This window comes from Halyomorpha halys, unplaced genomic scaffold (assembly GCF_000696795.3).
Source record: "Halyomorpha halys isolate HHAL.00 unplaced genomic scaffold, Hhal_1.1 Scaffold1014.1, whole genome shotgun sequence".
Classification (NCBI taxonomy): domain Eukaryota; kingdom Metazoa; phylum Arthropoda; class Insecta; order Hemiptera; family Pentatomidae; genus Halyomorpha; species Halyomorpha halys.
The window spans coordinates 122,759-137,202 of NW_027116643.1; the positions used below are offsets into that span (position 1 = coordinate 122,759).

The window sequence follows — 14,444 nt, forward strand, 5'->3', positions numbered from 1 at the left end:
TTATTTTTTTTTAGATAATTTTAAATTTATTACTTTTTTATATATATTTGTTAGTGCTTTTATCAGGGACCTGACGGTCATGCGGGTTGGAGCACAGGTCCCAGTGCGCTCGGTTCAGAACGTTGTGGGTTCGATTTCCACCTGGGGCAGTTAACATTCATTTTTCGGCAGTCCACGAAGAATGAATCTTGACACTCCCAACTTGGTTAGTACGCTGAACCAACTAAGGTAGCCATCAGGGGTCAGCAAAAAGGACCACTAGACCCACTTGTCAGACTTGTTCCCCCCACCAAATACCAGTACCAGTACTGCTTTTATCAATTATTTTTATCTATTAAATTTTATATATATACTTTTTTAAATGTTACTTTTTTTAAATTTTATATTTATCACTTAGCACATCTGTTACCTGTATTTTAATGTATGAATGTAGTTACATCCTTGCAGATATTTATTGTTTTTTTTAGAATTTAATTGAATAGTACTAGTATGTGCAAGAATAGATTAATTTATATTTGTATATATTGTTATTTTATTTAAAATTGTTCTTGAAATAAAAAAAAAATCTGTACCACTACAACTCATGGATGTTTAGGGGTACAGTACTTTGTAAGAAAGTACTGTTACTAGACCAACGATTGTGCAAGGAGTCGATTTGGTCAGATTTTTCCCAATTAAGGGTACCCACTTTATGAGACAGGGCAAACCCCGGAGGGGTTCTGAACCTATAAGATTGTCTCACGGGTACCATAATAGAATAAATAATTAGTAATCATATAATATAATATATAATGAAGGCCTAATGAACCCGAAGGTTCGATGCCAATACCACCAAACGCTTTCTGCATACATCCTTCCAGTGATGCCCATCCAAACCCAATTCCACTAAATCAGTTTTAATGCAATCCTCCCATTTACGTTTCGGTCTACCCCTCGGATGTTTACCCATTGGTTCAGTGTTTATTAACATTTTAGGGATCCGCTCGGTACTAAGCCCTACAACCTTACACGCCCATCTTATACGCCGCAATGCTATAACTTAAATTATATTTACCGGGTGTAGGTCCCTTAATTCAGCATTGTGTTATCTTCTAAATTCTCCCGTTAATTTATCCTTTTTCGGTCCAAATATTTTTCACAATACTTTATTTTCGAGTAATCATATATATATGAAAAATTTAATATTTATATTTTTATGTTTATTAAAAACATAAAAAAAAAGAAAAGATGTATTGGGTTAAGGGAGAAAAAGGAAAACAAAACAAAGAATAAAAAAAGACAAAGAAAAAAATTGAAAATATAGAAAGAAAAAGATGAAAGAACAAAACAAAATATCATGTATTACTATCAAATATTTTTAATTTCCTTTATTATGTCTATAAATCATAAGAATTAAAAATAATTGACTAACCAGGTATAAGTATGCTATGTTACTATACAATTGGATTGTATTGGATGCTATATGTTACAACATTTACTACAGTTAGATTACTTTTGAATGAAGTTTTTCTTATTATTTAGCTTGTTTATTATTTAGCTGTTAAAACACTTCTGCGACCCACCCCTATTCCCAAGGCAGATCACAGGTTAGGAACCAATGGTTTATACACATCTACATATATCTAAAACTGCAATAGCAGTCACAATTTACCTTTAGCTGATTTGCCAGTAAAGCGAGAGTTTTATATTCCATTTCCAGTTGCTCCTATAATAAAACACAATCACTATAATCAGTATAAGGCTAAAAAGAATTTAAATTTGAGTACTTCAGATTCCTTAAATACGAATAAAAACTAAATATTAGATGATTTACATTGTCGAAAGTGGAGAGCTTGTGGTGATCATTAGAAGTAGTTTGACAAACAATTGCTGATTTTTCTTCAATTTTAGGCTTGTCTCCTTTTTCTGTTTCTTGTTTTTTCTTGATTTCTTTTTCTATATCCATCTTTCCCTTAGTTCTTTGGTCTTTTCCCTGAAGCTTTTGTGTTTTATCAACTTTTAAACCATTTTTTTCATAAGATCTAAAGCAAAATAAATCACATTATAAAGGATGACAATGTCTGACAACCAAAACACACTACAGGTACTTCTACCAATAGGCACTCCTGACACTAGATCAATTTGTCACAATAAGGCAGGGATATTCATAATAAATAGGTTAAAGGTTTAATTTTAAAAAGTTCAGGAATTAATTATATAAAGTACCCTTCAATGAGGACACCATCTTTTGCAAAGGTAAAAGTTTTTTCTCCCAAAACAATCCTTCTTCCTTCAGGTTCTGGACTCACACCCTGCCTTTCTAGCCATTTCCTGTTGTCCGGTGACAACACAGATTGATTGAATCTACAAAAAAAAAAGTAATTGTTACTTTTTTTTCAGATAAATTTTTTAAAAAATATATTAAAATGTTATAATTAAAGAAGACATAAGTATTCAAGATTTTAATCTCAATGGTTAACTAGTATTTAGAAAAGAGAAGAATTTATAAAAACTCACTTGTGATTGTGGTAGATGTGGTTGTGGCGATGGTGGTGGTTATTATTCCTGCCCACTTCTGCCTCTCGTAGTCTCTCCATGATTTTGCCCACTATCCCTGAGGGAATGGTGTTGAAAGGACCTAAATTCCGATTCAAATTAAAAAGTTGCTAATATATTTATATATGAATGTGCACATAACTATGAACAGCTCTCTCCAAATAGATTATAACTGTTATTTCTCCAAATTTTTCAAGTGTAAGAAAAATAAGTATTATATTTGACTTAATTAACATTTTATAGTTCTGGAGTATAAGAACCTTCTCAAAGGACTAATTGCAAGCAACAGCCAGATTAAGTCATAGAGAAGCCTTTTAAGCTAAAAAAATTGTTCTTTTAAATCTTGCAGTTATAAACATTTTAGAGAAAGCCATATTTAAAAAATATTTTCATCCTAAGGAAAGAGATTTATTACTTAAAACTGTGATGTTTAAGAAATGTAATGTCAAAAGATAATTAAGTTAGGTTCTCTATAAATAAATCAAAAATTAAAAAGTTTATAATGCTTAAATTATAAATACATACACTAACAAGCATTGTATAACTAAAAATTTCTTAATGAGTATTCATTGAATAAAGAGTGAAAATCACCCTTTACCTGATTATATAATCCATATATGATCTAACTGCATCCTCTACTCCAGCAAATTTTATTGTAAACAAAAAACTAGTATTTCAACAAAACAAGGTTTTTAAACTTGCACTTTTTTTTTGTTTAATATAACATAGTTTGACTAAATTAAACTTTCTAGAAAAATAATGCAAATTTAATAATCTTGTTTTAGTGAAATTAAACATTTTTCATGTTTACTATAAAATATGATAAGTCGAGAATGTGAGTTTTGTAATAAGATCCTTCATATAGGTATAATATTTATCTGATATTAAACTCTCAAAAAATTGTCAAATAAATGTAATTTAAATGTTTAGCATTGTCTATAACAGAGTTAAACATTTCAACTGGATTCTTTAAACAGATTTTTCATAGAAAGTCTGCTTCCTAGGAACTTGGTCAATTTTTCAAATCTTAATTTACAGCAAAGCTTCAATTAACCGGGTGAAAATCCTTGAATAATTGATTTTGTCAAGGGAGCCAACAATTACACTGAAAACTAGTTAAACTCTGTTACACTAATGTAATTTTATTTCAAAAATTACTTTTAATCTTCCTACCAAAAAAGCAAAAATTAAATCTTCAATATGAAAATTTTGTTTGCCCAGTTGTTTATGTATTTTTCTGTGTGAAAGTTATGGCTTATATTGTCATTAAGTTGAAAATTTGGGAGAAAATAAAAATTAGTTGAAAATAACTAAATATTTTTGAATAATTTTGGAAGATTGTTGATTGACCGTATGTATCAATGAATGGAATATGGTCCGGGTGCGATCAAATAAAACTCAAATAGTAAATGGGTATACTATTTTTATTTGAGCCTAAATAAAAATAATATACCCATTTACTATTTGAGTTTTATTTGACTGCACCTGGACCATATTCCATTCATAACTAAATATAATTTGAAAGTCTGTCTAAAGAGAAATTTTAATAAAATAAAAAATTAATTTGATTAAATCTATCTATGCCCAGTCCTCAAATAAAATAAACAAGATATTTATATTAAATATCTTAAAAATAAAATATTATTTTTATACAAAATATTATGTGTACATGAAAATTGTTTTGTTTTTTCTAAAAAGTAAATAATAATTATAATAAATAACAATGCACTATACACTTAATGTTTTTATAATAAAAAAAAAACAAAAAAATATATTAATATAGCGATTAGGCTTTCACAAGGCAAAAGAAAATTTAAATGCATGCAATAGCAATAAAATGAATATTTATAAATCAAACAATTAAAAAAAAAATATGAATACATATTTTTAAAAGAAGAAAAACCATACAGAAGGAAAATTATGAAATAATGTAAAATAGAGTTATAAAATTACAAGAGAAATAAAAAAAAGATTAAAAATAAAAACAACTGAAAATGAAATCACACAAACTCTCACAACAAACAAGAAACTTACTTGAAATACGAAGGAATTCTCGATCCTGAGAGAAACAAAATCTTTCTATTAATTATTTAACAAATATATAATGAAATCTAATATAATTGATATCATCTACATAAATAATTATTTCCAGTGACCCAATAAATAATACATTCTTAGACTAGCTGAGAATTTCTACTGAAGAACAAAGAAGGAACAAAGAATACATTTCATTCCCAAAACAGATTTCAACAATAAATTATATTAGTGTGAGCAAGAACATTTAATTCAAACATTAAGTAAATATTCTCTTATACAATCGATTTGTGCTTGTTTAATATCTACAACCAAGTAATCAATAAAATAGAATCGCACATATAAAATTCTATTATATAATCAATCAATGATGAAATGTCTTCATATGATAACATCGTTGGCGCTATCAACATTTTGCTGATTCAAATACAAAGATTTCTCCATCAACATAAAATAAACAGCAATCCATATGATAGGCATTATAGTAATCATGTGGTCTACAACAAAAACTTTTATTTTTCTTTAGCAGCTTCTATCTCAGCTGCCAAGAAGCCGATGGTATGGTTGACAGCTACGTAGATGAAAAGATTAAGAATTAATCTTTCTAGGCATATTTTTAACAAACATGTAATGTAATAAACTTTAAATGATAAATCCTTGTTTTAAAACAACAAATTACCTGCTAAGCCCCTGTAACCACTGAACCCAGATTCATAAGTGTGAACCAAGAGCTGCTGGTGTTTGAGGAACTCCTCTATAGCAACACCTTTTAGAGCCGATGGTTGCAGAAATCTTGCTGGAATCCTAAATATAATTAGGAAAAAGTTAAATATCTAATAGATTACAGATCATCTTATAGGAGGCAAAAGTAACAAGTGCTACAGACATTGGCAAACCAATTTCAATGAAACATTTTTGGGAGATACATCGTTTTCTGCTTTTTCTCAGTATGGATTTAAATGTATAAAATAAATACCAATATATTTTTTTTCTTCAAATAACATAAGAAAAAGGATTGCTAACTGTATTAAAAGGGCAAAATTGTAAACAGCATAACAAAAACCAAATGACACTATAAGTAAAGCAGGCCAATACAGTTTTTAAAGGGAAAATCAAGCAAGATTAATTTTTTATGTCCTTTAAAACCCACAAATACGAATTTTCATAGAAATCTAAAATTATTTACTTTTATTTTTATATTTTAAACATGATTCACATCCGAAAAATTGACATAAAACAATAATTTTATGATGCTCCTTACTTACCTGGAAACAGCATCAGATTCTTCGACTCCGCCAAATCCAAGCTCTAACAAGACTTCTTCGGGGTCCGGCTTTCGAGACTCCAGCAATGATTCCATGCTGGAACAGTGGCTCCCCGCATCGCTTCCACCACAGGTACTAGGCACAAGATAAGAAAACTTATTAGATAACGATGAAAACCTTATAAAAAGAGTATCAAGCAATATGGTTTGAGACTACTATCAAAAAGAAAAACTCAGAAGTTGTATACCAAATGCTATTTATTAAATGAGCAAGAAGAATAAAGTACAGCCATGCCAAAGATCTTCATTGATAATTTCAATTTATTCTCATAAAAATACATAATCAATAAATTAACAATGTAACCGATTAATAAATTAAATAATTCTTTGTCTTTTAAAAACCAGATACAAAAATACCATCAATCCTTTGAAACATGACCAATGTAATATTTTTCTAAATTATCAAGAGCACAAAATGAAAACTCATAAGAGACAACGAGGGAACATAAAATTTGTATTTGTACTGTGACATCACTAATGATCTTTTATCTCATTAAGTATTATCAGAACAGCAAACAGAGTAAAATTAGAGTATTTCATTAGTGTGTTAATATATACTTGATGCTATTATTTTTATTAAGCCATAAAATCTAAACTATTAAAAATATAATGAATTAATTGGTTTAACAAGATAAAAACTTTTTACATTGTAAGAAAACAATTAAAATTATGTACACATATTTTCAAGTCAAAGTAAACTGCAGAAGTTGAAGGCTGATATAAATAAATTTAATAAAACTCTTAAGATGGTAAGGCATAAAAATGTAATTTTCATAACCTCAATTAGTCATTTTGAATTTTTATATTTTTTCTATCAGCCCTTCAAAATTACTCATATTATATAGATGAAGATTGTAAGTAACTAAATTTAAATTATTATTTTCATTTTTTGTTGTGATAGAGGTGTTAGTTTAAAAAGATTTTTTATTAATTATTATTATGTTTTTTTTTAAGGAGAAGATGGTAACAATAGCTATATTTCCTGAAAAACTAATTGTTTTAGTATTGTAGTCTAGTTTCAGATATCACAATAGTTTGTATAACTATTGTGATATCTGTACTGCTTCTCCCATTCATAATTTTATGATTCAAAACAATAAATAAAATAAGAACTGATGTAAATAATATTTAAGGCATTTTATAAATAGTTTGAAAATTCAACCATCAGATACTAAAATCTAGAATACTTGAAGGCACATTAATAGATATAATGCTACTTACTGAAGACCTTCTTTCTAGAAATCTTTTAATTCTTATACATTTAAAAAGCCATTATGATAGGATTTGGCTTTCCAATAATAAATATTTCATTTCTACATGACTCCTATTATATTGTACCCCTCCATTGAAAATCTCAGATTAAAATAAAATCAATAAATAATATACTAAACAACTTTAGAACTATCAAACTCTTCTTCTGCATTTGCCAATTCAATCTTCTCATTTATTTTCTCTTCATATCAAATAAAACTGTCTCATAAAATGGAATATCTGGTAAATTAGAAGCTTATCTTTATATATAAATTGAATTAATTCATTCCACATTTAACAACACTAGATCAAATTAAAGTGGCTTTCTTTAACTACCGACACAAGTAATTCCAGGCTTCCTTAATATATATTATTATATAGTCCCATTGATCACCATTATGAATTATAAATTGTAAAAATGCAATTTACCCCTTATGGACAGAATGAAATAATTAGACTCAAAAACTGCCCTGGATTAATCAAATCCATTACGTCAAAGGAATGTGAAACATGAATAACTATATGTTGATCATAATTGGGATTAAATATTCAAATTTTTATGACTAAGGAGTAATACCATGAGCTAGAAATACAAACCAACAGTACACTAAATACAAAACTGAACATATTTTGATGAATGATGGTTTTATATGAACAATAGTAGATATGAAGAACAGATAAAATGACAAGTGGAGAAGTATATTTAAAAATCCGTAAATACATAAATATTGATGGCTTACTTCACATTGGTGCTAAGTACATTTCCACTAATTTAACTTTAATGCAATTTAACGTTATCTCTTTTAGGAATATTACAAAAATTAATTTTTTTTTTTCTACTGAAGAGTTTTAGATTTTATACTTGAATTTGTTCACCCAAAAAATTTGTAAATTTCCCAAAAACAGAGAATGTTTAATTGCAGTTTTTGTGAATATATATAAAATGAGCATTATTCGCTGTCTCCTTAAAGTCAGTTTTAAAGTTCTCCTTAAAGTCAGGAAGTGACATTGAAAATATCAATAAAATATGAATGAATAATAATTTTGATCTGTCATTATGAGTTAAGTCTTCTACACAAGAAAATGATTATCCATTTTTAAACTGACAATACAAAATCACTAAGGCTTAAAAATTGGAGTTCTCAATAATCAACCAAATCAATCACGAACCATTAAATCTAGAAATTGAAAATGATGCAATACAAAATTCCTTCCAGAATTTTATTATCTTAAAAACTCCTGACATTTATAAAAGGGGCAGAAAAAAAAATTGTCAACTAAGAGCATTGTTTAAAGACAAAAGGTATATTTTGATTAAATAAATAAGATTAGATTATTTCTATTCATACAGGAAAAAAATATATGTAAATTTTGTTCTCATTTCTTGCATAAAAAAAAAATTATATAAAAATCACCAAATATTATTTTGGATTTTCTAATAAAGGATCAAAAATGTGCATGGAACCAGCACTGTAATTAAATTATGATAAAAATAATACTTTACTTACATGCATCTCATCATCTATGGGATCAGACACTTTGTTCCAATAAAATGAAGAACAATATCTCAGAGTAAAATTATCAAAATGGATTTCATTGGCAATTTACATAACCATCTAAGACAATAGATTACCTCCACACTGGATAAATACTAACAGAGAAGTTTGTAGTGTCATTGAAAATGGAACCAGCCTCTCCAGGAATATTAGGCAATAGATAAGAAACATGAAGAAAAATGTTTTCATAAATATTTTACCCCTATTTAATTTATACAAAAATAATTACATTTATAGCATGATGAACTATTTTAGTGATTTAATCTTAAATAATTTTGCAAGAAGTAAAAAAATAAATTAATGTCAATAATAAAATATAAATATTAATAAAGTTAAGAAAGACAAAAAATATATCATTTTTTTATTTTCAAGCTTTTAAATAAAATACATAAATTAAGGAGATTTCATTTAGTTTATAATTTTTAATTTACAAAATTCGATATTTCTAAATATGAAAATTAAAATTTCTTTTTCCATAAGATTGTGTTTATAAAAAGTTTGATGGACTGAAAAAATAATCAAGATATTTCCTTACATACAGGACTACCCAGCAGAGATAAAAAACTGAAGGTACTCTTACTTATATAAATAAACACTTACAGTGGAAGCCTCTGCAAAGCAAGACTGATTAAGTGTGTATTTTTAACTTTAAAATATGTTAAAGATAAGTTATGAAATAATATACACAAAAATATTTGAAGAAATTCAAAGATAAAATAAAATATATAACTAATAAAAGGAAAATTTACTTTCTCATATCCAACAGTTTTTTGCAAGAAATAATAATTCTTCTTTTGAATATTTTCCTCCATTAAAACTCATGGATTCATAATTAATTAAACCCTTACCGGGAAGGACTACAAAACCCAAATTTCTCACATAATCTCAACCCCTTCTAATCTGCACTTGCCTAACAACTTCCCCTCACAAGGTTTAAGATGTAACCACTGATTGGTAGTCATAGGACTCTGCTAAAAAAAAAAAAAAAATCTTACCTACAATTTATTCAAGAGATACGATACCAAATGTTACCTACAATTTATGCAGGAGATGCCAAGTTTAAGCGGATTTTAGCTAACTACTGAAAAATGTATCTCTTTTATATATTCATTATTATCCAAACACATTTTCCTTCTCATATTTTTTTATATTTTCTAACTTATGTTTTCCTTATTGACTAGTTAAAGAAGAAGAGTTTTCCTTATCTTTTAAGGAGCGTATGAAATGCCAGTTATGGAAGTGACCTTAATAAACAATGATGGTATATAATAATAATTTATAAATTAGTAATTAAAAGCAAAACCAAAAACTTTTGTAAAATATATTTTTAAGCTTTGATAAATTCTCCTACATAATTAATCATTAGCCGTTTCAAAACTGATCATGCAAAACCACCAAGGCTTGAAATTAATTCTATCAAAGACCTCAAACTATTTTCTAAAAATATGAATTAAAACAGGAGATGGGGTATAAAATTATCCTACTCTCCAGAAATATATTTCCTCCAGATAAATACTTTAATAAAGAGGGAATAAACAATTATTCATTTAAAGAACTGAATAGAAACTAAATAGAAACCATTAATTAATTAATAATTAATAATTTAGTCTTATTTTCATTCATATTTTATTAATGTTTTTAAGAAAAACAATTAGGTTTAATATAATACAAAGTTCAATATTTTTCTCATTCTGTTAGATAAACACATTTTATTGTGATGTCTTACTTAATGAAAATTATGTTCTTACTTTCTAATAAAGAATTAAAAAGATTAATGCAATACAAACCTGGTACAAAAATCTGACATTAAGAATAAATAAAATAAAATATATAATTGAAAAAAAAATTGAATAGAAGCAAAAATTACGATTTCAAAACTTTCTACAAAAATAAGCCTCTCTTTGTTATACTCGATGACTAAAGAGCAAAATGCAATGCAAGTCCAGAAGCCACTATAAGATGAACAATATAAAGGAAGTAATAGTTTGCCAAACAGTTCCCAGCCAATTATTGCATAATATCAATTTTGAAAAAAATATATATATAAAAATGATTAAACTAAAAAAAAAAATACTAATATATGTCTTTTAAATGATAACTCACAAATACCTAAGAACAAGTGCCTCATATTTGTACTGGTTCATTTGGGAAAATGACCTTGCATAAATTTCTCTAAACAAATGCAAGTAACAAAACAAATGCACAATATTAAACCATAGCAAATTGGTAAATTAGTGATTCAGTAAAAAAGCGTTTACTCATAAACTTATACAGTGCAGATTTATACCAATATTATTTTCTAGATAATAGAAGGAACAAATGTAACGATTTTCCACTTTTCATACAAAAATAAACTAAAATGGCATAAAATATTTTGTTAGTTATACACATAGTGAAATCTCATTACTAAGTAAAGAGCATAAGTTAGAAACAATCATTATTGAACACTAAGTAAACACCAAATTTTTAAGAAATAGAAACCCCTATAATATATAATTATTCCTTTTGTTACATTAAAATTAAAAAATGTAAACAAAATGTTTTTAAAAACTCTTTTCCCAATGTTAATAATAATAATATTAAATAAATAAATAGTGAGTTGTTAAGATAAACAAAAAAAGATAAATCATAATTAATAACATTTTGATAACAATAACTATTTTCTTTTTAACCCACAAAAAAATTACATAAAAAAACATAACAAATGTCAAATATAAAATCTATCCTTAGCTTTGAATAGCTAATAAGGACGTTTATTATAAATAATAATAAAAAAAACAAAAAAATGAAAACAAAAACCTTTTTTTTATCAGCAACTAAATACAATTTGAATATTTTAGCATTATAATTAATTATTAAATACAATATGGTATTCAATTTAGCCAAGAATAATATCCTTTATAAATTAAAAGTTTTAAAATCTGGAAAGGATTTTTCAATATCAACTTAGTTTTAACCAATGTTAACTTTTTTTGTAAAGTAATGAGAAAAACATCAGAATATATTATAAAAAAAATTATAATTAAAAATGAAAATATTTTCAAAAACTCAATATTAAGGGGCATCATACTTTTTTTTCTCCATGTATGTTTAATTTGTTTTACTCTCTCCCCTCTCCAGCCATTTACTCTTAAACAAAAATTTATTTTATACTGAAATGAAAATATAATTAACCTTTTTTTAAAAATTATTTTGCCAAATTATCAGAAAAACTTTATTCACAAATGCACAGAATAAAGATGGGTTTGACTGTACATAAATGCAATAATCCTTATATTGACAATATAACATATTGTGAGTTAGCAGTAAAATAAGCAATTGTTATATATATTAGGGGAAAGAAAATAAGTAATTTACTGATCAATTAACTTATTTTATAATTTATTCACAACTTACAAATTTATGTACTGCAAAACTACACCAGATGTTGTCAACTGAACAAAGGCAAGAAAACTTTTTGAGTTGGAAACTCAATGGTCAATGAACTGTAAATGATTAAAACAAAGCCTCAGAGAAGAAATTTCAATATGACACAGACAACAAACAACTTTTGCAGCCTTAGACGATTTCACTATTAATATACAGTAAGATTTTATTTTACCCAGTTTGAATTATTATGTTTCAATTAGCTTTTGTGATTTGTGTAAGTACATTCATTTAATAATTATTCATTGTATAATATTTATGTGAGTAGGAATTACTTATTTTATTAAAAATGGTTTATTTAAAATTAGAAAAAAAACTCCATTAATGAAAAATTCAATCCTTTGATAAATTTAAAACATTAACACAGTATTAAACCAAACATTGAATAAATGATTCATGTCATACCATCAATGCAATACTAAATCAAAATTTAGGCTAAATTTTATAATAATTATAATAAAGTCCAAAAATTTTATTTTATATCTACAAAAGTATTTTCATTAATACATTTATTCTACCTAAATATTTTTACATAATTTCCTGACTTTACCTGATCACATATGGAAAAGTTCTAGGTCATCAAAATATTTATAAAAGGATGTAATATGGATGTATGTATATAATTTAAAGGGTATTCTTACATTTAAAATATTTTTTGGTAATAAACGACAAAGACTTTATATGCTGTATGAATAAAGTTCTATGAACTCTTGTGACAATATCAATTATTATATAGACATTACATATGCATTAAATATTATATTTATTCTTGTGTATATATCACTATGTAAAAAAATTGTAAGGATTAATGACAATTTGCGTTAATATCCCTTAGTTTGTAAAATGCTCTGCCATTTTTTTTTTTTTTTAGTATGATCAAAAGAATAGTTAACCCAATTAATCTTTTTTTTAAACAAATATATTATAATTTAGAAGATGTATTTCTCTTTTTTTATTTACCTATTGGAGCAATGTTAAAATTTTCTTTTTTGTTTAATAGGCATAACATTACAAAGCCATTATACAAATCATCATCGAAGAAAGAAAGAAATTACATAAACAAAATAACTAGTCAAATTCTGAAGAGGTACTTAATGTAGCTAATTTTACCAAGGAAACAATAGTACGTAAGTATATGGTCAAAAAGTCATTTGTTATCTTTGTTCACATTAATATTTACAACTACTACCAACAAAAAGGTGCTTCATAGCTTATAACACTTTTTAAATTTGATATTAACATTTATTTCATTTTTTAACTACAAACAGAATTTGAAAAACTTTATTTTTTATTTAAAGTATAAGTTCAGAAGAACTAGTACCTATTAGTTATCAAACTTGTCACTTATATCCTTTTAAAATAATTAAATCTAACACCCAAAATTGTTTACAATTTTTTTTTAAAAATAATTCACTGTCATTGGTAAAGTAATTATAACTTCTGCTTAACTCTGAAAATTAGTCCAGTTCATCATGAGTAATAAATTTTTAATAAGTTTGATTTTCTCTTTATTTATAAAATAATTTTTATTGTTCAGTGTTTAGTTTGCAGAGTTTATAATAAAGTGAACTGTTGCAATGTAGTGTAAAGCTCATAACATCTTTGAACTTGGCCGTAGTTGTTGACAGATAGGATTCTTACAATAATTTTTCAATAGACCTTGCAGATGATTGCTTGGATCAACAAACCACCAACTTGTAAAATAGCTCAAACATTTTTTTTTTCAAATAGTAGATTGCCATTGATAGATAGTAACCCTAACAACCAATTCCTTGATAGAACCCCTAATATTTTTTTATTAAAAAATTCCTTCCTGATTACATGAAACAGAACTAATGAATAAAAATTTTTTTAAGGTACATTATGGGTATTGATAGATATTTCAACAATAAACTATATTAATGACAACATAATACAAAGGGGGTCAATAAGCCCTTAGAACAATATTTTTGGGGGTATTTTTTTTTTTTTTTAATTTTTCAATATAATCTCCTTTTTGCTCGATATACTATATTAGCCATCCCTTAAATTTTCCTAAGCAATCAGAAAAATATGATTTTGGATGTTATTTAAAATAAACGTTTGTTTGACCCATTGCCTACTGAGCCATTTGGAGATAAAAAGAAATCACTGGGAACAAAATCCAGTGGATGGTATACTAATTCCTCAATTTAAATTAAATTAAATCAATTTCAGCCATTGAAACTCCACATGTGTGCACTCTTGCATTGTCTTGATAAACAAGATTTTTTTTTTTCAAATGAGGACGTTTTTCCTTTACTAACTCACTTAGTCAACTCTATAATACATAGTGAGGT

The 14,444-nt window shown here is 26.3% G+C and overlaps 1 protein-coding gene across 3 annotated transcripts in view; it reads right to left on the bottom strand.

Moving 5' to 3' along the window:
• The window catches only part of olf186-M (Ki-ras-induced actin-interacting protein-IP3R-interacting domain olf186-M), a 29,956-nt gene that overhangs the window by 6,331 nt on the left and 9,181 nt on the right, over positions 1-14,444 (bottom strand). For all 3 annotated transcript variants that reach the window (XM_014431903.2, XM_067053361.1, XM_067053360.1), the window contains 6 exons: positions 5,835-5,969; positions 5,249-5,373; positions 2,497-2,617; positions 2,206-2,343; positions 1,814-2,021; positions 1,652-1,705 (listed from right to left, as the gene is read on the bottom strand). In XM_014431903.2, coding sequence (XP_014287389.1) covers positions 1,652-1,705; positions 1,814-2,021; positions 2,206-2,343; positions 2,497-2,617; positions 5,249-5,373; positions 5,835-5,969 — 781 coding nt within the window. The remainder of the gene's footprint in view (positions 1-1,651; positions 1,706-1,813; positions 2,022-2,205; positions 2,344-2,496; positions 2,618-5,248; positions 5,374-5,834; positions 5,970-14,444) is intronic.